Source organism: Podarcis pityusensis (genome assembly GCF_964106645.2).
Source record: "Podarcis pityusensis genome assembly, chromosome: 8".
Classification (NCBI taxonomy): domain Eukaryota; kingdom Metazoa; phylum Chordata; class Lepidosauria; order Squamata; family Lacertidae; genus Podarcis; species Podarcis pityusensis.
In genome coordinates, this window is record NC_138033.1 from 3,664,214 (window position 1) to 3,686,066 (window position 21,853).

The window sequence follows — 21,853 nt, forward strand, 5'->3', positions numbered from 1 at the left end:
GGACACTGAGGTCCAGCGCCGAGGGCCTTCTGGCAGTTCCCTCGCTGCAATAAGTGAGGTTACAGGGAACCAGGCAGAGGGCCTTCTCGGTGGTGGTGCCTGCCCTGTGGAACGCCCTCCCACCAGATGTCAAAGAGAACAACAACTACCAGACTTTTAGAAGACATCTAAAGGCATGTCCCCTGTTCAGGGAAGCTTTTAATGTTTGATGCATTACAGAAATCGTGCTCCAGCGGTGCGGCGGCACCAGGAGGCCCCATTAGCTAAAGTGGTGCTTCAGGTTAAGAACAGTTTTAGGTTAAGAACGGTCCTCTGGAACGAATTAATTACTTAACCCGAGGTGCCACTGTATTTTGTTGGAAGCCGCCCAGAGTGGCTGGGGAAGCCCAGCCAGATGGGCAGGGTATAAATAATAAATTATTATTATTATTATTATTATTATTATTATTATTATTATTATTATCATTTAGTCCAACCCAACTTCCTGTTGGCCTGGTCTACCTCACAGGGTTGCTGTGGGGGATTAAATGAGGCAGGGTTTAGGAAAAGCATCCCCCCAAGTCCTTCACGTGAGACTTCAACAATTCAGTCCTTGCAATGCAAAACTTTGACGCACGCACACATTCAAGGGTCTGGAAAGCAAGCCTGGTGAGGAACGGTTGAAGGAGCTGGGTATGTTTCACCTGGAAAAGAGTTGGCTGAGAGGAGATAGGATATCAAAATATCTCAAGGGCTCCCACGTGGAAGACGCAGCCGGGTTGTTTCCTACTGCTCTGTAGGGGAGGGCCAGACTCAATGGCTTCAAATGACAAGGAGATTCCAACTAAATGTGAGCAAGACGTTTCTGATGGTAAGAGCTGTTTAGCAGTGGCCCTCAGGAAAGGGTGGACACACCTCCACTGGAGGTTTTTAACCAGAGATGGGGTGGTCCAGAGATTCTTTAGCTGTGACTCTTGCATTGTTGGGGTTGGACTAGATGACCCTCGGGTGTCTCTCGCAACTCTACGATTCTATCGCCCACAGTTTGTTCCACATTTTTAAACAACAACAACAACAATCTTTATAACGGTCCAGAGACCCAACAAATCGTTACAAAGCAATACACAATTCATACAGCCAGTGGCGTAGCGTGGGTTGTCAGCACCCGGGGCAAGGCAAGTAATTTGCGCCCCCTAACCCGTGGATTTTGCGCCCCCTAACCCGTGGAGCGCGCCCCCCAGATGTTGCGCCAGGTACGGCCGCCCCCCCTGCACCCCCACGCTACGCCACTGAGTGCCACGCTTAGCCTTTGTGGCCAGGAGCCATCGCGAGCATATTTTAAAGAGGTCTAGAAAGGGAGAACCCCCCTCTCTTTTCCCAGCCCCCACCCTCGAAGATGATGGTGGCGGTGAATTAAATTTGTATACCGCCCTTCATCCATATATCTCAGGGCGCTTCACAGCATAAACATGGCCGTTCACATCCTGCACCGGGTCTTTCCGCGCTCCCCACGATGCCCGCCGGCTACCGAGGAGAGACCCCAGACCCGGGCTTTGCGCAGGGGGGTGTCTATTCCCTCTGTGCGCCAGGTGCCTCCAGTGAGGCTGAAGGGCAGAGGGATGGGTGCTCCTGACAGATTTGGATTTTTATGACTTTTTTGTATTAGGCTTCTGCATTCTGGCCATCTTTTAGCGCAGTGTTTCTCAACTGGGGGCCATATGGCTCCCTGGGCCCTCCCCCCAGGATATTCCAAGGGGGCCACAGATGAAAATCGTGTAAATGGGGCGGGTACGGCACGAGACTGGGGGGGGGGGGCAGAGAGAGAAGTGAGAAGTGAAGAAAACAGAAGTGACCTAGAGAAATAAACAAGAAAAAGACGTTGCTGTTTCTTTGCAAGAAGTGCTGCTAGAGCTGCAGAACGAAGTAGCAGCCAGAGTAACTTTCAGTCAAGAAAAACACCGTTTTTGGATAAAGTGTACAATATCTTTAAAGTTTCCACAGCTTTGGGATAAAGCAAAATTGTTTTAGTGGCATTTCCTACGTCTTACTTAGTAGAAGGAGGTTTCTACCTGGCCTGAGCAGTCTGAATGGCGGGGGGGGGGGGCAGCAGAGCGTAGAGGAGAGGGTCCCTGCCTAACCCCTTTCCCAGCAGCCATTATCCAACTCAATATTATTCCAGGCTGAGCCTGCTTCTCTCAGCCCCGGGAAGCCATGAGTCAAGAGAGAGCCGGAGAGCCAGCGCTGAGAGCCGGAGCCAGCGGCGCCCCCTTCTGCCGGGAGACCCTCGCCCGCCCGCCGGCTTCCTCTCGGAGGGTTTAGGCGCAGCGAGGCCCCTTGGAGCTCTCCTCCCTCCCAGTCGGCAGAAGCAGCTGCCGCCTGTGGCTGGGCCGAGGGGATGGTGTCGGCGTCGGGGTGCGGAGGCTGCCCGTGCCCGGCCAGGCGCCGGTGGCAGCGTCGGCGCTGCTGCAGCGGCTGCTCCTCCTGCGAGCAGTGAGTGGAGCGCAGCGGCGGCGGGGGGCGCGCGCGCGCTAGGGGCGCAAGGCTGGCGGTGGCGGCGGGGAGCCCGGCGGAGGAAGGAACTTGTCCCTTCCCTCTGGACTCGCGCCCCCCCAGATGTTGCGCCCGGTGCGGCCGGCACCCCTGGCACCCCCCACGCTACGCCACTGCATACAGCCTACCTCCAGGTTAAACAAGCATTTTGTTCAGAATAATAGGGATCATTGGTTCTTGCAACCACCGATAAAAACTTCGCCGCTGCTAATGTTCTAGCATTTGTCCAGTCTTCCAATAGGAACCTGACATAGTGAGCCTCTGATTTTCCCAGGAAAGGTACCAGCAAGGGTAATTTTATCAGTTCAGCCCTGGCTTGCTCATATTTTGCACAATGCAACAAAATATGTTTTATGGAATCGATTGAGCACACGAGCAAAGTCTGTCCTGGTAGGGAGCTCCTCTCAACCTGCCATCCAACACTGCAGAAGGAAAGACGTTTAGTCTGGCTTTGGTGAAAAGCCTTTGATAGTTTGGTACTGTCAGGTTTTTAATGTAAGATGTTAACTTAAAGACATGCCCATATTGTGCTCCTACTGCCAGCGGACTACAGACTGCGTGTGATCGAGATCGCAAGTCACTGTGTGCACTATCCCGTAATCTTTGCTTTAACATCTTTTGGGCACCTTCATAACCCAGGTAATACAGTGGGGGGGGGGTGTGACAGACCAATAGAGGTGGATTTTTAAAATACGAGATAGGGCTGTGGCTCAGGAAAAGCGCATTTTCCTCGCATGCAGGTGGTGCTCGATTCAATATCAATATTCAATATCGATTCAGGTTTGTCCAGCCTGTAGACCTGACTCTGGCTGGCAGCATCTCCAGATAGGGCCGAGAATATCTCCATCCCAAAACCCTGGAGCGCTGCTGCCAGTCAGAATCAGGTCTACAGGGTGGACAGACCTGACCTCGACAGAGCCATGCTCTGACTTGATGAACAGCAGCCTCCGGTGACGGCTGACGGTTCTGTTCTGAGGCTGCTTATGTCTCTTTCAATTTTGCCCTGCATAAAACCCGTAATTATTATTATTATTGCATTCATCTGTTTGGCAAATGACGACTCCGGCAACCGTTGCTAATTTCCTTTCCTGTTGTCATGTTACTGAGCTGCGGAACCTTTTTCTCACATCTGTTACTTAGACGTTATTATTTTTTATTTTCTTAATAAAAGCATCCCTGTGAAAACTATGATAAATTATTTGTGGGGGGAATGACACGTTGCTGAGTCCCTCCTTTCTTGAGCTGCGCATTTATAACCAGGAAGGAACTTCAGAGGCAGCTGGGCTTGTGGCGAATTGTGGATTTTGTGACATCACAGAAGTACCGTCATTGCGAGGCTCTCTCCATCGCAAAGAGCAGAAGCAGCCTTAATAATGCTTTGGCAAGTCAGTCCAGCAGGACTTATCATTGTTGACGTAGGACTGATACGGGGAAAAGCAAATGTGTCGTTCAAAGAATGTTGGGGGTTGAATTTCCCTCACACATTCTGAACAACTCACAGCAATGTATTCAAAGGTCAGTCTGTGCAGGAAACTGAGTTTATAAGTCAGCCGTCAGGCTCAAAAGATGTGCATTGGAGTGTTTCTGCTCTGCGTCCTTACGATAAATATATTTCCTTAAGGAACAAGGTCCAGCCTGTTAACGGAAAAATCCGAGGGCTCCCTTGGACAAAAACAAAGACACCAACCAGGATTACTTGGAGCAAAACAGCAGCCTGTAGGCTTGGCCTTTATTGATCTGTTGCAACAGGGTGCTCCCCTCACCTGCAGGAGAGAGGAGGGACCCAGAAAAATGGTGTGCAAGGCCTTATAAAGACTTTTGAAATTTCCCCCCTGTAGATCAAGACCACCCCCAGAAACATCATACATACATCACAGAAAGGAGGGGTTGAGGGAGGAGTTGTGGTGGTAACCTGAGTGTCCTGTCACCTGGCCGGTTCCCCCTTTCCCCCTCCCCATGAGTACTTTCCAGGTGACAGAGGGGAGTTGGCAGTTTCCTGCCCCCAGAGGGAAGAGCTGATTATTGTCCTTTGTTCCAGTCCGTGCTGAATCCACTCTCATATGCAAGTCCGTTGTGTCCTTGATGGTCTTCTGTCTGGGACCATCAAGGTTGTCATGCCAACTGGGCAGGGCTCCTGTGTATGTGCTGGTATGCTCAAGGGATTATGGCTGCCCTGTATCAAACCTTCCCCATTTTGTAGTCCTTCCTTCATGGAGTAAAATAAAAGTGGAACCGTGCAGATCCGATGTATGGTTGATTTTCTATGAATTTATAACAGAAGCGTAGCGTATGTAGTGTGTGAGTGTGGACTGTGTGTGTGGTTTGTACAAACTGAATGATTGGGGGGGGGGTTCCTGCGACAAGCCCAATAACCTCATTTGTATTTTTCAGGCACATAGCCTTTCCTCTTTCCTCATTTGGCACCTGGGTTTCTCCCCGATTTTCTGCCACTGTGTGTTAACATTTGCAAATGAACGGCGGTTCGTTACCAAAAGCAACGTTTAATTGTCCCCGAAGACGCTGTATTGTGCTGCGTACACAGTCATGAGTTCGAAGTAAGAAACAAACATATTGGATGAACAAATCCAAGCGAACAAGGGGGTGAAGATTTCAGACCAATACGATGCAACCTGGCATGCAATCACGCAGTAGTGAAATGTGAGAAGCTGAGACAGGCTCTCACCAATTACACCACCGATATCGCCATGTGGAAGCCTGGAAGCACGAAACTTATTTCCAGAAGACAGGTATATTTGGTACAATAAGAAAAGAAAAAGGAAGCCTCGGAGACAGCTTGCGAGGTTCCAGGACGTTAAATATTTGGATATTGGTGAATACCACTTCCTTACACAAGAGGAAGGGACGCAGGTGGCGCTGTGGGTTAAACCACAGAGCCTAGGACTTGCCAATCAGAAGGTCGGCGTTTCAAATCCCCGTGACGGGGTGAGCTCCCGTTGCTCGGTCCCTGCTCCTGCCAACATAGCAGTTTGAAAGCACATCAAAGTGCAAGTAGATAAATAGGTACCGCTCCAGCGGGAAGGTAAACGGCGTTTCCATGCGCTGCTCTGGTTCACCAGAAGTGGCTTAGTCATGCTGGCCACATGACCCAGAAGCTGTACGCCGGCTCCCTTGGCCAATAAAGCGAGATGAGCGCCGCAACCCCAGAGTTGGCCACGACTGGACCTAATGGTCAGGGGCCCCTTTACCTTTACACAAGAGGAAAGGATATCTGTGCATCAGATGATCATATGAAAGAGGAACAGGGATCCCAGAAGAACTACGGTAAATTCGGAATCTGTTTTCAGTGTCCTGGGTGCACAGATAAGCAAAGTGTCTCTGAACATGTGCGGAGTGCCCTCGTGCCACTTTGGAGGAGCCCCAACCAGCTGCCACACCTGGGACAAAGGAGAAGGTCGCCCATAATAATGAGAATGTACCCCCGCAAGCAGCCCATGTCTGTGTTAGGAACAAAGGCCTACATTATTTGTGGGCACTGTGTGGGTCAGCAAACTTTTTCAGCAGGGGGCCAGTCCACTGTCCCTCAGACCTTGTGGGGGGCCAGATTATATTTTGAGGGGGGCAGAAATGAACAAATTCCTATGCCCCACAAATAACCCAGAGATGCATTTTAAATAAAAGGACACATTCTACTCATGTAAAAACACGCTGATTTAGACCGTCCGTGGGCCAGATATAGAAGGCGATTGGGCCGGATCTGGCCCCCGGACCTTAGTTTGCCTACCCATGGCATAGTATAACTCAGGCACCCCCAAACTCGGGCCTCCAGCTGTTTTGGGACTACAACTCCCACCATCCCTAGCTAACAGGACCGGTGGTCAGGGATGATGGGAACTGTAGCTGGAGGGCCGGGTTTGGGGATGCCTGGTATAACTTTAGGGAAGGGCTTTGCTCTCGGTTGCAGCGCCCCCTGGCTGTGAAAGGGGGAAGAATGGCAGGCCTTCCTCACAAAGGGGATGTTCTCAAGGTAAGGTTGGAGAGCGCCTTACCCGAAATACGGCCACTCAAACGCTTCGATCTCCGGAACCGGCACTGTTCCAAGTGCCATGTGTAACACCCGTTCCACATTTGTAAAAAATCGACATTTTTTGTGGCAGCACCTATGGAACTCCCTGCCTTTTGACATCAGGCAGGAACTTTCGCTGTCGTGTTTTTGGCACCTGTTTGGGGCAAGCCTCTCCAGATGTGTAGAACGTCAATGCATGTTCTGATCTGCTTTTAGCTTCTTGCTGATTTTATCTTTTGAATATTTTAAAGAGTTGCTTTTACAGTGGTATCTCGGGTTAAGAACTTAATTTGTTCCGGAGGTTCGTTCTTAACCTGAAACTGTTCTTAACCTGAAGCACCACTTTAGCTAATGGGGCCTCCCGCTGCTGCCGCACAATTTCTGTTCTCATCCTGAAGCAAAGTTCTTAACCCAAGGTACTATTTCTGGGTTAGCGGAGTTTGTAACCTGAAGCGTCTGTAACCCGAGGTACCACTGTATTAGCGACCCAAAGACTTGGGTTGACATCATCTACTCCAGGGGTCGGCAAGGTTTACCTTGCCTGGGCCGGATCACTCCAGCGGAGATCCCTCCGTGGGCTGGATCGCGCCCGCGTTTTCTGGCATCAGACGCGATTTTCAGCACCGCAGAAGTAAGTCCCTGTGCTGTGTTGCACCGGTTTAGTGCAGCGCACTGGGACTTGCTGAGTGGGCAGCTCAGTTTGGGGACTTCCTGGCAAATAGAAGGGGAAGAAATAGAGGCAGTGAGAGATTTTACTTCTTGAGCTCCATGATCACCGCAGATGGTGACAGCAGTCACGAAATTAAAAGACGCCTGCTTCTTGGGAGAAAAGCAATGACAAACCTAGGCAGCATCTTAAAAAGCAGAGAAATCACCTTGCCAACAAAGGTCCGTATAGTTAAAGCTATGGTTTTCCCAGTAGTGATGTATGGAAGTGAGAGCTGGACCATAAAGAAGGCTGATCGCCGAAGAATTGATGCTTTTGAATTCTGGTGCTGGAGGAGACTCTTGAGAGTCCCATGGACTGTAAGAATATCAGACCTCTCCATTCTGAAGGAAATCAGCCCTGAGTGCTCACTGGAAGGACAGATCCTGAAGCTGAGGATCCAATACTTTGGCCACCTCATGAGAAGAGAAGACTCCTTGGAAAAGACCCTGATGTTGGGAAAGATGGAGGGCACAAGGCGAAGGGGACGACAGAGGATGAGATGGTGGGACAGTGTTCTCGAAGCTGCTAACATGAGTTTTGACCAAACTGTGGGAGGCAGTGGAAGACAGGAGTGCCTGGTGTGCTATGGTCAAGGGCGTCACGAAGAGTCGGACACGACTAAACGACAAAAGTGGGCTGGTTAAACGACCCCCGTAGGCTGCTTGTGACCCATGGGCCTTAGGTTGCAGACCTCTGGTCTACACAGTGCTTTGCAAACTTGAGTCTTCAGCTGTTGTTGGACTACAACTCCCATCATCCATAGCTAGCATGACCAGTGCTCAGGGATGATGGGATTTGTAGTCAACAACCGCTGGAGACCCAAGTTTGAGAGGCACTGAATTATACAGGCTGCATTTCCCCTTCTGATAAATTCCAGGGGTGGGGATGATTCTTGCAAGTCTTTCCTGTTGGAATGCAGTGTTAAAGAAGCAAAACTTTAAAAGCAGTTAACAAATACCCTGAGAGGCAATCCAAAACAAAAATTTATGGAAAAGTGGGATAGATATAAAACAATACAGTAAAGTTTTGCTATCTATGCTAGCATTTGATTGACGTGGGAGTGAGACTGAGTTGAGAAATAAGACTAAGAGCACATATTGATATAGGAATGTATTAGATAAAATGTAAAGAAATATACAATAGTAAGAGTACATTCATGTAAAAAAGGAATATACAATGGTATAGACAGGAAGTCTAGTGTGTTGGTATGTATATGATTTTGGGGGAGAAAATTTGTTTTTGTTTCTTCTCTTTGTTCTTCCCTTTTCTTTGTTTCATTTTCTTTCTAGGTATATAAAATTTGTATATAATTTTTGTATACATGTTGGAAATTATAGTAAGTCCTGTAACGTAATATGACAACGTTTACCGATGTAATATAAGAATGTTAACAAATAAATAAGATGCAAATTCAAAAAAGAAGCAAAAATTATGTCCAGGCAAGAAACAAAACACACGATCTGTTCTAACATGGACTGCCTTTGTCTTGAGTGCCAGCTGTTCCGCTCAGTCCAGATGGTGTTTTCCACCCTGGGGGCGGTGGGGAAAGGGGGCTGTGGTGGCCCAAAAACCGACTCGCCCCACCCCATCCATTGCCATCCAGCTTCCTAAGTTTGCCCAGAAATCCTGGTCAGATTTGCTCCCCCAGCCTGCTCTCTTTCGCAAAAATGATGTCTCGGCATCCGTGGTCCAACCCGCACAGCAGAGCGTTCAATCCGAGGCAGCATTCGCACTGGGGGCCTGAAACGAAGAAGGGCAGGGAGAAATAAGAACTTGGTTGGAGCACCATGAGCAGAAACAGTGTGGGAAATTGTGTCGGAATGCGAGCAGCCAAAGTTCGTTTCAATCGATCGTATTTTCTGGAAACTTGGGAATCGGTGGCTTTGAGCAATATATAAATTAAATATTTAAATAAAGTCGAATCAAATGAACCAGCCAGTCCAGCTGAAAAGCAGCCTCCGCCACACTTTTCACAAGTTCCCAAAAGTTTATTTGGGGCAGCTTAGCAGGTGGTTAGGCTGTTCTGAAACTGCTTTAAGCTTGTAGAATCGATAACCAGGAGGCAGGAAGGCACAGAACAGAAGAATATCAGAAGAGCAGCTGCTGGATCAGGCCAATCAGCAGCCTGTTCTTACAATGGCCAACCAGGAAACCAACAAGCAGGATCTGACCCCAAGAGCAAACTCCCCCCCCCCCCCGGCTTCCAGCAACTGGGATTCAGAAGCATTGCTGCCTCTCACTATATGATACAATACGATAATCTTTATTGTCATTGTCCCATACAGAACAACGAAACTGAAAAATCTACACAAGACATTCAAAAACCAACAACAAACCCAGCTATCCCAACCTGGTTAGCCCCCTAAAAACTCTGATACCCCATTTTAAAAATACAATATACTCCCATAGAGACTACTTTACACTGCGTTTAAAACCAAAATCGCATTTGGATAGAAACTGTTTCTCAGGCGGCTAGTCCTGGTCTTTAAAACCCTGGACCTTCTTCCAGAAGGCAGAAGCTGAAAGAGATCATTTCCGGGGTGCGCACTATCCTGCGCTATCTCTGCAGCTTTCTTATGGCACCTGGAAGCAGAGATTTGATCCAAGGTGGGAAGAGTGCACCCAATTACTCTCTCCGCAGTCTTGACAACCCTGGATAGTGTTGTTTTTCCCTGACCGTGCAGCTCCCAAACCACACACACAGACCATAAGTTAATACACTCTCCACTGTACAATGGTAAAATGCCATCAACAGGTCCTTTGAGAGATTGTTTTTCCGGAGGATTCTCAGAAAATATAACCTCTGCTGTGCTCTCTTCATCAGGTCTTTGCTGTTTTCTCCCCAGGTTATGGGAACAGAGAGCAGAGCCATCCTGGCTAGGAGCCACCAAGAGCCTCTCCTCCTCCATGGATTTGCCCCATCCTCTTTTAAAGCCATCCAAGTCCGTGGCCATCACTGCCTCAAGTGGCAGGGAGTTCCGTAGTTCAATTCTGCCACATGATGTTCTTTTACCTGCCCCAAATTTTCCAGGCTTCAAACCCAGTTGTCTGGTGTGGTGGTGCCACGAGGAGAACAAAGGGGTTGCCCTCCATAACCCTCTGGACTCCCTTCCAACTCCTACACACAGTTCAATAAGATACGGTGGTTTCTTACCGGCATTTCTTGCTCCTCGCGACTCTGCTTCGCCCGCTGATAAGCCTCCATGATCACAGCTCTCCTGTGAGAGGAATAAGGTGGTCACTAGCTTCTGATACCCCAAGCCGCTTGGCCCTCCTTTCTTTGCAGAAAGAAAAGCTTCTGAGCATAAACAGAGTGCTTTTCATACAACCACCGAGGAAACACGGCCACAGGTCTGGGATTAGGGGGCACCGACTTTTCTCAATTTAGACTAAGCCTGTAAATGGCCTTTCTTGACAAATGTAGTCTATGCCCTTTTAAAATGTGGTTCTTTTTGGGGGGGGGGTGTAAAATAAAATAATAATAATAATAATAATAATAATAATAATAATAATAATAATAATTTATTATTTGTACCCTACCCATCTGGCTGGATTTCCTCATCCACTCTGGGCGGCTTCCAACAAAGATTAAAAATTCCTTTAAAATGTCACACATTAAAAGCTTCCCTAAACAGGGCTGCCTTCAGATGTCTTCTAAATGTCAGGTAGTTGTTTATCTCTTTGACATCTGGTGGGAGGGCGTTCCACAGGGCGCGTGCCACCACCGAGAAGGCCCTCTGCCTGGTTCCCTGTAGCTTGGCTTCTCGCAGGGAGGGAACCGCCAGAAGGCCCTCTGCGCTGGACCTCAGTGTCCGGGCAGAACGATGGGGGTGGAGACGCTCCTTCAGGTCTACTGGACCGAGGCCGTTTAGGGCTTTCAAGGTCAGCACCAACACTTTGAATTGTGCTCGGAAACGTATTGGGAGCAATGTAGGTCTTTCAAGACGTGTTATGTGGTCTCGGCGGCCGCTCCCAGTCCCCAGTCTAGCTGCCGCATTCTGGATTAATTGCAGTTTCCGGGTCACCTTCAAAGGTAGCCCCACATAGAGCGCATTGCAGTAGTCCAAGCGGGAGATAACCAGAGCATGCACCACTCTGGCGAGACAGTTTGCGGGCAGGAAGGGTCTCATCCTGTGTACCAGATGGAGCTGGTTATTGGGTTCTTGCTTTTATTTTGGTTTTATATTTATATTGGTTTTTAAGTTGATCTTTTCTGTGAACTGCCCTGAGACCTCCGGGTATAGGGCGGTACAGTGGTACCTCGGGTTAAGTACTTAATTCCTTCCGGAGATTCATTCTTAACCTGAAGCTGTTCTTAACCTGAAGCACCACTTTAGCTAATGGGGCCTCCCGCTGCTGCCACGCCGTCAGAGCACAATTTCTGTTCTCATCCTGAAGCAAAGTTCTTAACCTGAGGTACTATTTCTGGGTTAGAGGAGTCTGTAAGCTGAAACGTATGCAACCTGAGGCGTATGTAACCCGAGGTACCACTGGATATAAATTCAATAAATCATCATCATCATCATCATCATCATCATCTGGACCCCGCCCCAAACTCCACCCACAGGTCCGTACTTGGCTCCACCCACCGGCCCAGAAGCCCCGCCCAGGCCCTGGAATCCTTTAGGTTTCGAAAGTTGGCGATCCTTCTTACTGGAGCGCACCATTGTGTGCTTTAGAAGAAACGGACCCCCCTGCAGATATGAGAGTGGGGTGGGGGTGGGTGATTCCCAGGGAATGGGGAGGGAGATCATCATACTTACTTGCTAGCCAGGCCTCCCCCAGGGGGAAGGTTAGGGTTCGCCTCTGTAGCCAGACGTTGGAAGACGGAAACGAGATTGGGTCCCCCTTCCTGTTCCAGTAGTTCATCGTAAAGCTCTGGGGTGAGATTTGGGGTGGGGTGGGAGAAGTGGAGGGGCTGATTACCTCAATGGCGGATAATTGCCCCACGAGTGACTTCTAGGTCCCCATCTCCCCATTCAGACACAACGGGTCCATGAATAATCATAGTTTAGAGGTCCTGGGCCCTAAGGAAGTCAGACTATCCTCCGCCGGGGCCAGGGGCTTCTCAGTGGTGGCTCCGACCTGGTGGAATGCTCTGTCCCGTGAGACCAGGGCCCTGCAGGATTTAACCTCCTTCCGCAGGGCCTGTAAGACAGAGCTATTTCACCTGGCTTTCAATTTGAACTTAGCCTGATCTTTTATTCCCCTTCCTTCCGTCCCCCTCCCCTTTTCGTGAAGATTACCCGCTCTGGGATCCCACAGCTAATTCTCCCCTGGTCTCCTCGCTGGCCCAAATAGGACTAATTTAGCCAGTTAGCCCTGGTGATCATCTAATGTTTACTGGATGGATTTTCCCACTAAATTGATTTATTGTTATTCACATTTTATATGGTATTTTATGCTGTTTTTTTGTTGCATCAATTAAGTGTTTTAAATTTGTTGTTAGCCACCCTGAACTGGGAAGGGTGAGGTATAAATCATTTTTATTATTATTATTATTATTATTATTATTATTATTATTATCTTTATTTGAGTCTGCAGAACAGGCACCGAAGGACGAGAGTTCGAATGATCAAAACAGAGCCCTATGCAAAAGAGCTCAGCTCCCCCACCTGCTGTTTGGCACAAGCCTTGCAGAACCTGATCTGCACCTTTGCAAGACCTGTGTAACTTTGCAAGACTCTTTCTTGCCTAAGCTCTGAGCTCGGCTTCTCAGATCTATAGCACTGCATGTAGACCACCAAGCCAAACAAAACGGTGTCCTTGTGTTGAATGGGATCCAAAATGCAGCAGTCTGATTGGTCCTAGAACAATAGGATCCAGAATGCAGCAGTCTGATTGGTCCTAGAACAATAGGATCCAGAACACAGCTGTTTGATTGGTCCTAGAACAATAGAAATCAGAATGCAGCAGTCTGATTGGTCCTAGAACAATAGGACTCAGAATGCAGCAGTCTAATTGGTCCTAGATCAATAGGATTCAGAGTGCAGCAGTTTGATTGGTCCTAGATCAATAGGATTCAGAATGCAGCAGTCTGATTGGTCCACAGGAGCCACCCAATCCAGCTCCAGGTGGAAGTGAATCTGCAACCTGATTGGCCTACAGGAGAATCCTGGAATTAGCCAATCACATGGAGCCCATTGTGTAAATAATGTATATAAAGCCGACATTCTGGGGGAACTTGCATTCCTCCTCACCACTATGAGCTGAATAAAGAGCATGAAATCCACTCTCGACTCTGAGTATATTTCACCTTGGCAGAAAGGACAGCGGAAACTGTGGTGTCTTTAGTATATATGGTTTCATTTATCCATATGAATAACCTGAGTCTAGTCTGGAGGGCACATGGCATTCGCAGCCCTACAGATCTTGTGTCTCCATTAGTCTTGGGATCCAGCACAGAGCAAGCAAGACTCTGTGTCTCCAGCTTCCAGCCTCCTTCCAGCTCAGCTCACAGCTCAAAGCACTGGCTATTGTTCAGATAGGTGAGGGAGCTGAAGGACAGTCCCATCCGTTATCCGGGGGGGCCTTGCAACTCTTGCAACCTAGCTTATCCTTTTGGGATGCGGATGAGGACGCTTTAGCTCAGGGGTCAACAAACCTTTTCAGCAGGGGTCCGGTCCACTGTCCCTCAGACCCTGTGGGGGGGCCAGACTATTTTTTTTTGGGGGGGGGGGAGGGAAATGAACGAATTCCTATGCCTCACCAAATAACCCAGAGATGCATTTTAAATAAAAGGACACCTTCTACTCATGTAAAAACACGCTGATTCCCGGACTGTCTGCGGGCTGGATTTAGAAGGCGATTGGGCCAGATCCAGCCCCCAGGCCTTAGTTTGCCTACCCATGCTTTAGCTCATTGTTGTGCAAAGAAACCTGTCTGAGTAGCTCACCCACAGAATCCTCTGTTAGATTCTAACCCTCACGTGGGTACCGGACCCTAAGAACTGGAAGGGACCCAGGGCATCATCCAAACTGACCCCAAAAAACCTCACAGCACTACTTTCCCTTCCGTTATTTTTCCTCCCCGCTCTCAAAATCCCACTCCTCCCTTTTGCCTGCGGCCAACGAGGCCTCCCAGGCATCGCTCCGTCACGGCGCCAACGGCATACGCACCTGCCACCCTCTTCTCCAGAGAGGTGTCCAGCTCCTGCTCCTTCTGCAAGGCCTCCTGGGAGATGCCCGGGGCAGCTGGGAAGCAGACCACGATGCAGGTCATGTTGTCACGGCTGCCCTGCAGGGAGAGCGTAGAGCATACCTGTCAACTTACAGATTTGAAAGTAAGGGACCAGCAGCCTCGAAAATAAGGGATCAGCAGCCAAAATAAGGGATTTTCCAAGGGGCACAGGTATGTTCAACTTCTGAGCCCCTCTGAGCCAAAGGCAGAAAGCCCAGCCAGCAGCCAAACGAAGCCTCATCAATAAGGGACAGCAGCGGGACATGGCGCTGGGATAAGGGACTGTCCCGCCAAATAAGGGGCTCTTGACAGCTATGGCGTAGAGTCGTCTGAGGATTGTGTCCTCCCGCCTGCTTAGCAAAGCAATTGTTTTGCAAGGGTGACAACCATCTCCTTCAACCTGGATGACCTTATTCTCCCTGGACAAACATCTCAGGGCCCAGATCCGTTTCCTTCCTCCCAGATGCACGAGACAGAGCCAGCCCAGTCCGTTTACAGGCAATGCTTTGACTCCTTAGAGGAGGAAAAGTTGCAGTATCTGGAGGGTTTTTTAGCAGAGAAAAAGGGCACGTATTTTGGGGGTGCAGACAGCATGTTAGAGGTGTGCGCAGTTATGCATGGTGCAAAGAAAGTGAGAATGTGCAGCTTTTTTAATAGCATTTTTAATAGCATCAGTGTTGGTGCTGACCTTTCAAGCCCTAAATGGCTTCGGTCCAGTATACCTGAAGGAGCGTCTCCACCCCCATCGTTCTGCCCGAATGCTGAGGTCCAGCGCCGAGGGCCTTCTGGCAGTTCCCTTGCTGCGAGAAGCCAAGCTACAGGGAACCAGGCAGAGGGACTTCTTGGTAGTGGCACCCGCCCTGTGGAACGCCCTGCCTGTGGAACTGTGACTCCTGCATTGCAGGGGTTGGACTGGATGACCTTTGGAGGGCCCTCCTAACTTTACAATTATGAGATTCTATAGCTTATCTCTTCCGTTTTCTTTAAAGCAGGGGCAGGACAGTTCCCTGGAGCCCAGTGAAATTCGGAGGGACACCTGTTCCCCTCACCGGCTGCTTGAACCTCCTTCAAGATGCTCTACGGACCGCAGCTCCTTAACAAACTCTTCTGGAAACTCACCTTTCTTGCTCCTCCTAAAACGACTTCTTGATGCTCCACTGTCCTGCTTCGCTAATCCTGGACCTCCAGTGCCCTCAGTTGGCAGCTGCTTCCTTAAGCCCTTGGGGGAGGAGGCTGATGTGTGTTAATCATGGCTGGGCCCAGGAATGGAGATAAATGCCCAGCAGGAGAAGGAAAAGGTTCCCACAGGGCAACAAAAATCTTAAAACTGAATGTAGAAAGTCCCACAGATCCAGTTAAGCCAGGTAGATCTCAGGTTCCTCTAAACTTGGGTTGGTTGGTTTAACACCCAGATGGGCGGGGTATAAATAATATATTATTATTATTATTTCTTTATAATAATATAATATAATATAATATAATATAATATAATATAATATAATATAATATAATAATTTTTATATTATTATTATTTCTTCAGCCTGCTTAATACTTTAATTTTCATTCTGGGGAAGGGGAGTAGTTTTTCCTTTCCTTTCAAGGAGTTGCGATTCCTGCATTGCAGGGGGTTGGACTGGATGATCCCTGGGGTTCCCTTCCCACTCTGTAATTCTATGAAATGGAGGCAGTGAGAGATTTTACTTTCTTGGGCTCCATGATCACTGCAGACGGTGACAGCAGTCACGAAATTAAAAGATGCCTGCTCCTTGGGAGAAAAGCAATGACAAACCTAGACAGCATCTTAAAAAGCAGAGACAACACCTTGCCAACAAAGGTCCGTATAGTTCAAGCTCTGGTTTTCCCAGTAGTGATGTAGGGAAGTGAGAGCTGGACCATAAAGAAGGCCGAAGAATGTATGCTTTTGAATTCTGGTGCTGGAGGAGACTCTTGAGAGTCCCATGGACTGCAAGAAGATCAGACCTCTCCATTCTGAAGGAAATCAGCCCTGAGTGCTCCCTGGAAGGACAGATCCTGAAGCTGAGGCTCCAAGACTTTGGCCACCTCATGAGAAGAGAAGACTCCCTGGAAAAGACCCTGATGCTGGGAAAGATGGAGGGCACAAGGAGAAGGGGACGACAGAGGACGAGATGGTGGGACAGTGTTCTCGAAGCTACCAGCATGAGTTTGACCAAACTGCGGGAGGCAGTGGAAGACAGGAGTGCCTGGCGTGCTCTGGTCCAGGGGGTCACGAAGAGGCGGACACAACTAAACGACTAAACAACAACAACAACATTTCTGCGGTTACTCGCCCTTCCCCCTCAGGTCCCAGGGTGGGTTATGAGATCAAATCACAATATTAAACAGAATTTAGAACACCTTGCCATCGTCAAAATAAGGTGGGTTCTAAAAAGACGCACCTCCTGTCGCTATTTTGGGATGAACCTTTGGGCTGCAAGAGCTGTTTGACAGTGGAATGGATTCCCTCAGAAGGCAGAGGGATCTCCGTCGTTGGAGCTTTTTAAGCAGAGGTTGGAAGGCTGTCAGGGTTGCATTAGCTGTGATCCCTGCATTCTTGCCAGGGAATGAGGAAAAGCATTTGCAAGTTCTGCGGTTCCTTTCTATGCAACTTGCCCTAGCTGAAGGATGCTATTTCTGGATTCCAGAGTCCTCCCATTTGGAGATAGCATGCCGTATGATTTACCCCACTTACCGGTTTGCTCAAACTACGAAAACTTAGGAGCAGCCTTGTTCAATGATTTACATCTCCCAGCTGGGAGGTCAATCGGATATCCAACTTTTTATTAAGGGACAGGTCTCCATACACCTCTGAGAAAGTGGCCTGTTTTGCCTTTAAAGTGGCAATTTTAAGGACTCGTAGAATCATAGAAATGTAGAGTGGGAAGGGGGCCCTGAACATCATCTAGTCCAACCCCCTGAAATGTTGTCCCATACAGGGTTCGAACCTGCAGCCCTGGCGTTATCACCACTGCAGAAACATTTGTAAGGGATGGTAAGTTACATTTTTTTCAGGAGAGCAAACGCTTGTCTGGTTTTAATAATTATTTTAACCGTGTAATGAGTTTTATTTATTCTGTGTTTTGCAAAGGCATCAATAATAAGGGGGGGGGTTGGACTAGATGGGCACTGGGTGCCCCTTCCAACACTGTCATTAGAATCAAAGAATTGTATTGCTGGAAAGGACCCTGAGGGCTAAGTAGTCCAACCCCCTTCAATGCAAGAATCGATACGATACGATAATCTTTATTCTCAGGCGGCTAATCCTAGTCTTTATAACCCTGGACCTTCTTCCAGAAGGCAGAAGCTGAAAGAGATCATTTCCGGGGTGCGCAGTATCCTGCGCTATCTCTGCAGCTTTCTTATGGCACCTGGAAGCGTAGATTTGATCCAAGGTGGGAAGAGTGCACCCAGTTATTCTCTCCGCAGTCTTTACAACCCTGGGCAGCATTGTTTTCCCCCTGGCCGTGCAGCTCCCAAACCACACACAGAGACCATAAGTTAATACACTCTCCACAGTACAATGGTAAAATGCCATCAACAGGTCCTTTGAGAGATTATTTTTCCGGAGGATTCTCAGAAAATATAACCTCTGCTGTGCTCTCTTCATCAGGTCTTTACTGTTTTCTCCCCAGGTTAGGTCATCTCCCAACTCCATTCCCAGAAACTGAAACACCGAGTGCTGTTCCACACACTTCCCCTCAATAATGAGTGGCTAAATATTTAATTTACGTTTCCTAATGTCCACAATAATCTTTTTTGTTTTCTTTAAGTTAAGGAGTAAGTTGTTTTTCCTGCATCACTCCCTCAACTGCTCAACTTCCTTCCTATAGGCCTCAATCTCAATAATCTGAGACATCTAGAAATCTAAAGGTAAAGGTAAAGGGACTGTTAGGTCCAGTCGCAGCCGACTCTGGGTTTGCGGCACTCAACTCGCTTCATCGGCCGAGGGAGCCGGCGGAGAGCTTCCAGGTCATGTGGCCAGCATGACTGAGCCGCTTCTGGCGAACCAGAGCAGCGCACGGAAACGCCGTTTACCTTCCCGCCAGAGTGGTACCTATTTATCTACTTGCACTTTGACATGCTTTCGAACTGCTAGGTTGGCAGGAGCAGGGACCGAGCAACAGGAGCTCACCCCGTCACAGTTTAACCCACAGCACCACCCGATTCCCTTCTAGAAATCTAGTTGGCCGCAATTTCCACGATACTGAAAGCCCCTGGGAAGGTTTTGAAGCAGAGGTTGGATGGTCACCTGTCATCGATGCTTCAGCTGAGATCCCTGCATTGGAGGGGTTTGGAATAGATGACCCCTGGGTGCCCCTTCCATCTCTACAATTCTATGATTCTAAGTGAGAACCCCCTGTCTCTATCCTCCCCCCTCACCTTGTAGAGGCAGGAGTCCAGCACGCACTCGCAGACGTCCCGCGGGCTGCCGGTGAGGCAGAGTCGCGAGCGCACGAATGCGCACAGCCCCGCGTTGTCAAAGGTGTCCCAAACCCCGTCGCAGGCCAGCACCAGGAACTCGTCTTCGTCGGGGCAGCGCTCCAGCTGGTAGACCTCGGGCTCGGGGGACACCGGCTGCTCGGTGGGGCCACGCCAAGACACGGCCTTGTAGCCGAAGTCGCCCAGGGCCCGGGAGACGGCCAGCGACCCGTTGACCCTCTGCAGCACCACCGTGCCACCGGCGTTCTCAATGCGCCGCCGCTCCCTCGGCTTGGTGGGCTTGTGGTCGTCGGTGTAGAAGGTGACAGCGGCCGAGCGGCAGAGGAGGGCCCTCGAGTCGCCCAGGTTGATGAAGTAGAGGTGCCGGGGCGACACCAGTACGGCCACGGCAGTGGTGCCGGCGTGCTCCCAGGCCTCCGCCTGCGACAGGTCCTGCATGCGCCTGTCAATGGCCAGGAAGGCCTCGCGCACGGCCTCCTTGACAGCTGCAGGGTCCTCCTCCTGGCCAGACAGGGCCTCGGCCTCCAGCACATGCCCGAGCAAGTGCCTGGCGCAGAACTGAGCCACCGTGCTGCCCGCGTGCCCGTCGTACACAGCAAAGAAGGCCCAGCCGGCCAGGGCTCCGGGCAGCTGGGGCTGAGCAGTGTGGGCGTCTTCCATGTGCGCCCGCCAGCCTTGCATGGAGCCCAGGCCATACCGCAAGCCGCCCACCTCTCCTTCCTCCAGAAATTTCTCCGTCTGGGGCTTGTCTAAGAAAAAACTGGGGACTTCCTGGGCCTCCTCCGCTTTGAAGAACAACGAGACCCTTCTCTCGGCTTCGGCCACCAGGAGCCTCACGAAAGTAGCCATGCTCAGAAGCTTGGCCATGAAGCGCAACGTGTTCCCCGCAATGTCAAGGGGGCTGTGGCCTCCCCTGGGGATCCTGTGTTGCTGCTGTCCTTGAAGAGCAGAAGAACAGGAGAGCCTTTTGGGTCAAGCCAAGGGCCCATCTGCTCCTTGCAGAGGCAACCACAAGCCCCAACCAACTTTTGAGTGCTCTCTTTGAGGGACGACTCCGGCTGGCATCTTGAAAGGTGCGCTAGGGATCTCTCTTGTGCCTGGCGACCACCCGCTGTCGGTCACCGGTGGCTCGCAGATCCTACCCTCTTCCGGAAGGCTGCACAATTTGGCGCCTGGCGGTCCCTGAGCTTTTGACGCCCGTTGTGCGATGGGTGCTGCACGTTAGTCGAGGAGAGTCGTTACAGTGTCGCAGCCTCAGTTGCTGATGGTGGTTTGCCCATGGGACCACCGTGGCAGCCCAGGTGGTCTTCGCTAAAGTCCTTCCTCTTTAGACGGTCCACACATCATCCCCTCTTCCGAAAATAGCATCAGCTGTTCACCCCTAATGTTCCTGCTCTGCTCCCAGCTGCTTCCAGCATCGTCTCTGGGTCACTCCCGCAGCTTCCACCCCCCCTGCCCTGCACCCATCTGTCCCCACCCTCCGGGAAAGCCGTTCCCAATTGGCTCTCGGCTTCGGCATTAGCCCAGCGGCTCGTAATCTCTTCATCCAGCGCTAAATATGGGGTTTAAAAACCCCTAATCCTCGCCTGTGTTGGAGGCGGCCTTTGCAGGGACTCCCACTCGGGATTCACCTGCCCCCCACTCTGACCGCCAGATGGTGCCTTTCATAGCAGCTGGAGATACGGTTTCTGTTTTTAAAGCCAGGCGCCTCTTCGGGCCGGTTACGAAACAGAACCCAGAAGGTCGCAACCTTTATCCTGGTATTGCACTCCTTTGCAAATGGCCCAAATATGTTTCCGTCTGCATCACCTAATTGTAAATTGGTGAATTGAATTGGGGAACATAAACCGGTGCAAGATGTTTTGGAATTTCATTTTGACGGATGTAATAAGAAAACGTCGCCCAAGATTAATGTTACCGAATGTTTTCTATAACACCAACGTAGATATATTGTCAAAAGAACCATTCTTCTGTATGATGTTGGCAGCTCAGATAGTCTTTGCAAGTCAATGGGAAATAGCCCCAAATCTTACAAATCTGGACTGATACCTGATGATTAGATAAGGCTGATATTCTCTTACTTGGACTTTGTTATTTTAACCCCTGGGTAGGCAAACTAAGGCCCAGGGGCTGGATCCAGCTCAATCGCCTTCTCAATCTGGCCTGCGGAGAGTCCAGGAATCAGCGTGTTTTTACATGAGTAGAATGTGTCCTTTTATTTAAAATGCATCTCTGGGTTATTTGTGGGGCATAGGAATTCGTTCATTTCCCCCCCCCCCCAACATATAGTCTGGCCCCCCACAAGGTCTGAGGGACAGTAGACCGGCCCCCTGCTGAAAAAGTTTGCTGACCCCTGTTTTAACCAGTACTTATTCTATGTCCCTATTTTACAGCTTTGCTTTTCGGTTTTTAATTTCCACCTGTTTAATTTCCACCCTCTCTTCCATATACATTATAAAATCTTTACCAACCACCCTTATCTGCATGTTCCAGAACGACTCATAGGCCAGCTGGGCTGCAGGAACCTCACCTCTTCAGAGCCCTAGTCTTCATTCTTTCATTCTGTTTCATTTTTAACGCAAGCCTCTAGCCCACCAACTTTTCATGTTGTGCTTTTTAGACATGCATCATTTCGTGACACAGTAATTCAGTTTCACAAGCAAACAGGAGGTTAAGATAACCCCTTTCTAGCGACGCACAGTTTGGAAAGCTGTGTTCTAGACCTTATTGTGACACAGCCCGTGATGCTTGTGTGACCTCATGGGGCAGGAGTGAGTTATGGTGCTGTGGGAGAGAAGGAGGTGAAGACGGATGACTCGACTCGGATGAGCCACAGCTCTCCACACCCACTCCCAGTGCAAGCAGGCGCAGATAAATGAAATCCCAGCACATGAGAACACAAGAGAAGCCCACCTGTGTTCCACAGTATCCAGCCAGATGCCCCAATGGGAAAC

At 49.7% G+C, this 21,853-nt stretch overlaps 1 protein-coding gene across 1 annotated transcript; it reads right to left on the bottom strand.

Annotated features, from left to right (window-relative positions):
- Window positions 1-8,359: 8,359 nt before the first annotated feature.
- Window positions 8,360-20,372, bottom strand: PPM1N (protein phosphatase, Mg2+/Mn2+ dependent 1N (putative)). Its single transcript, XM_081019056.1, has 5 exons — window positions 18,840-20,372; window positions 14,381-14,498; window positions 12,026-12,140; window positions 10,417-10,480; window positions 8,360-9,002 (listed from the first exon to the last, which is right to left on the bottom strand). Exons 1-5 carry the CDS (start codon window positions 19,764-19,766, stop codon window positions 8,973-8,975), a joined length of 1,254 nt encoding a protein of 417 aa, XP_080875182.1. The 5' UTR covers window positions 19,767-20,372; the 3' UTR covers window positions 8,360-8,972.
- Between the last annotated feature and the right edge of the window lie 1,481 nt (window positions 20,373-21,853).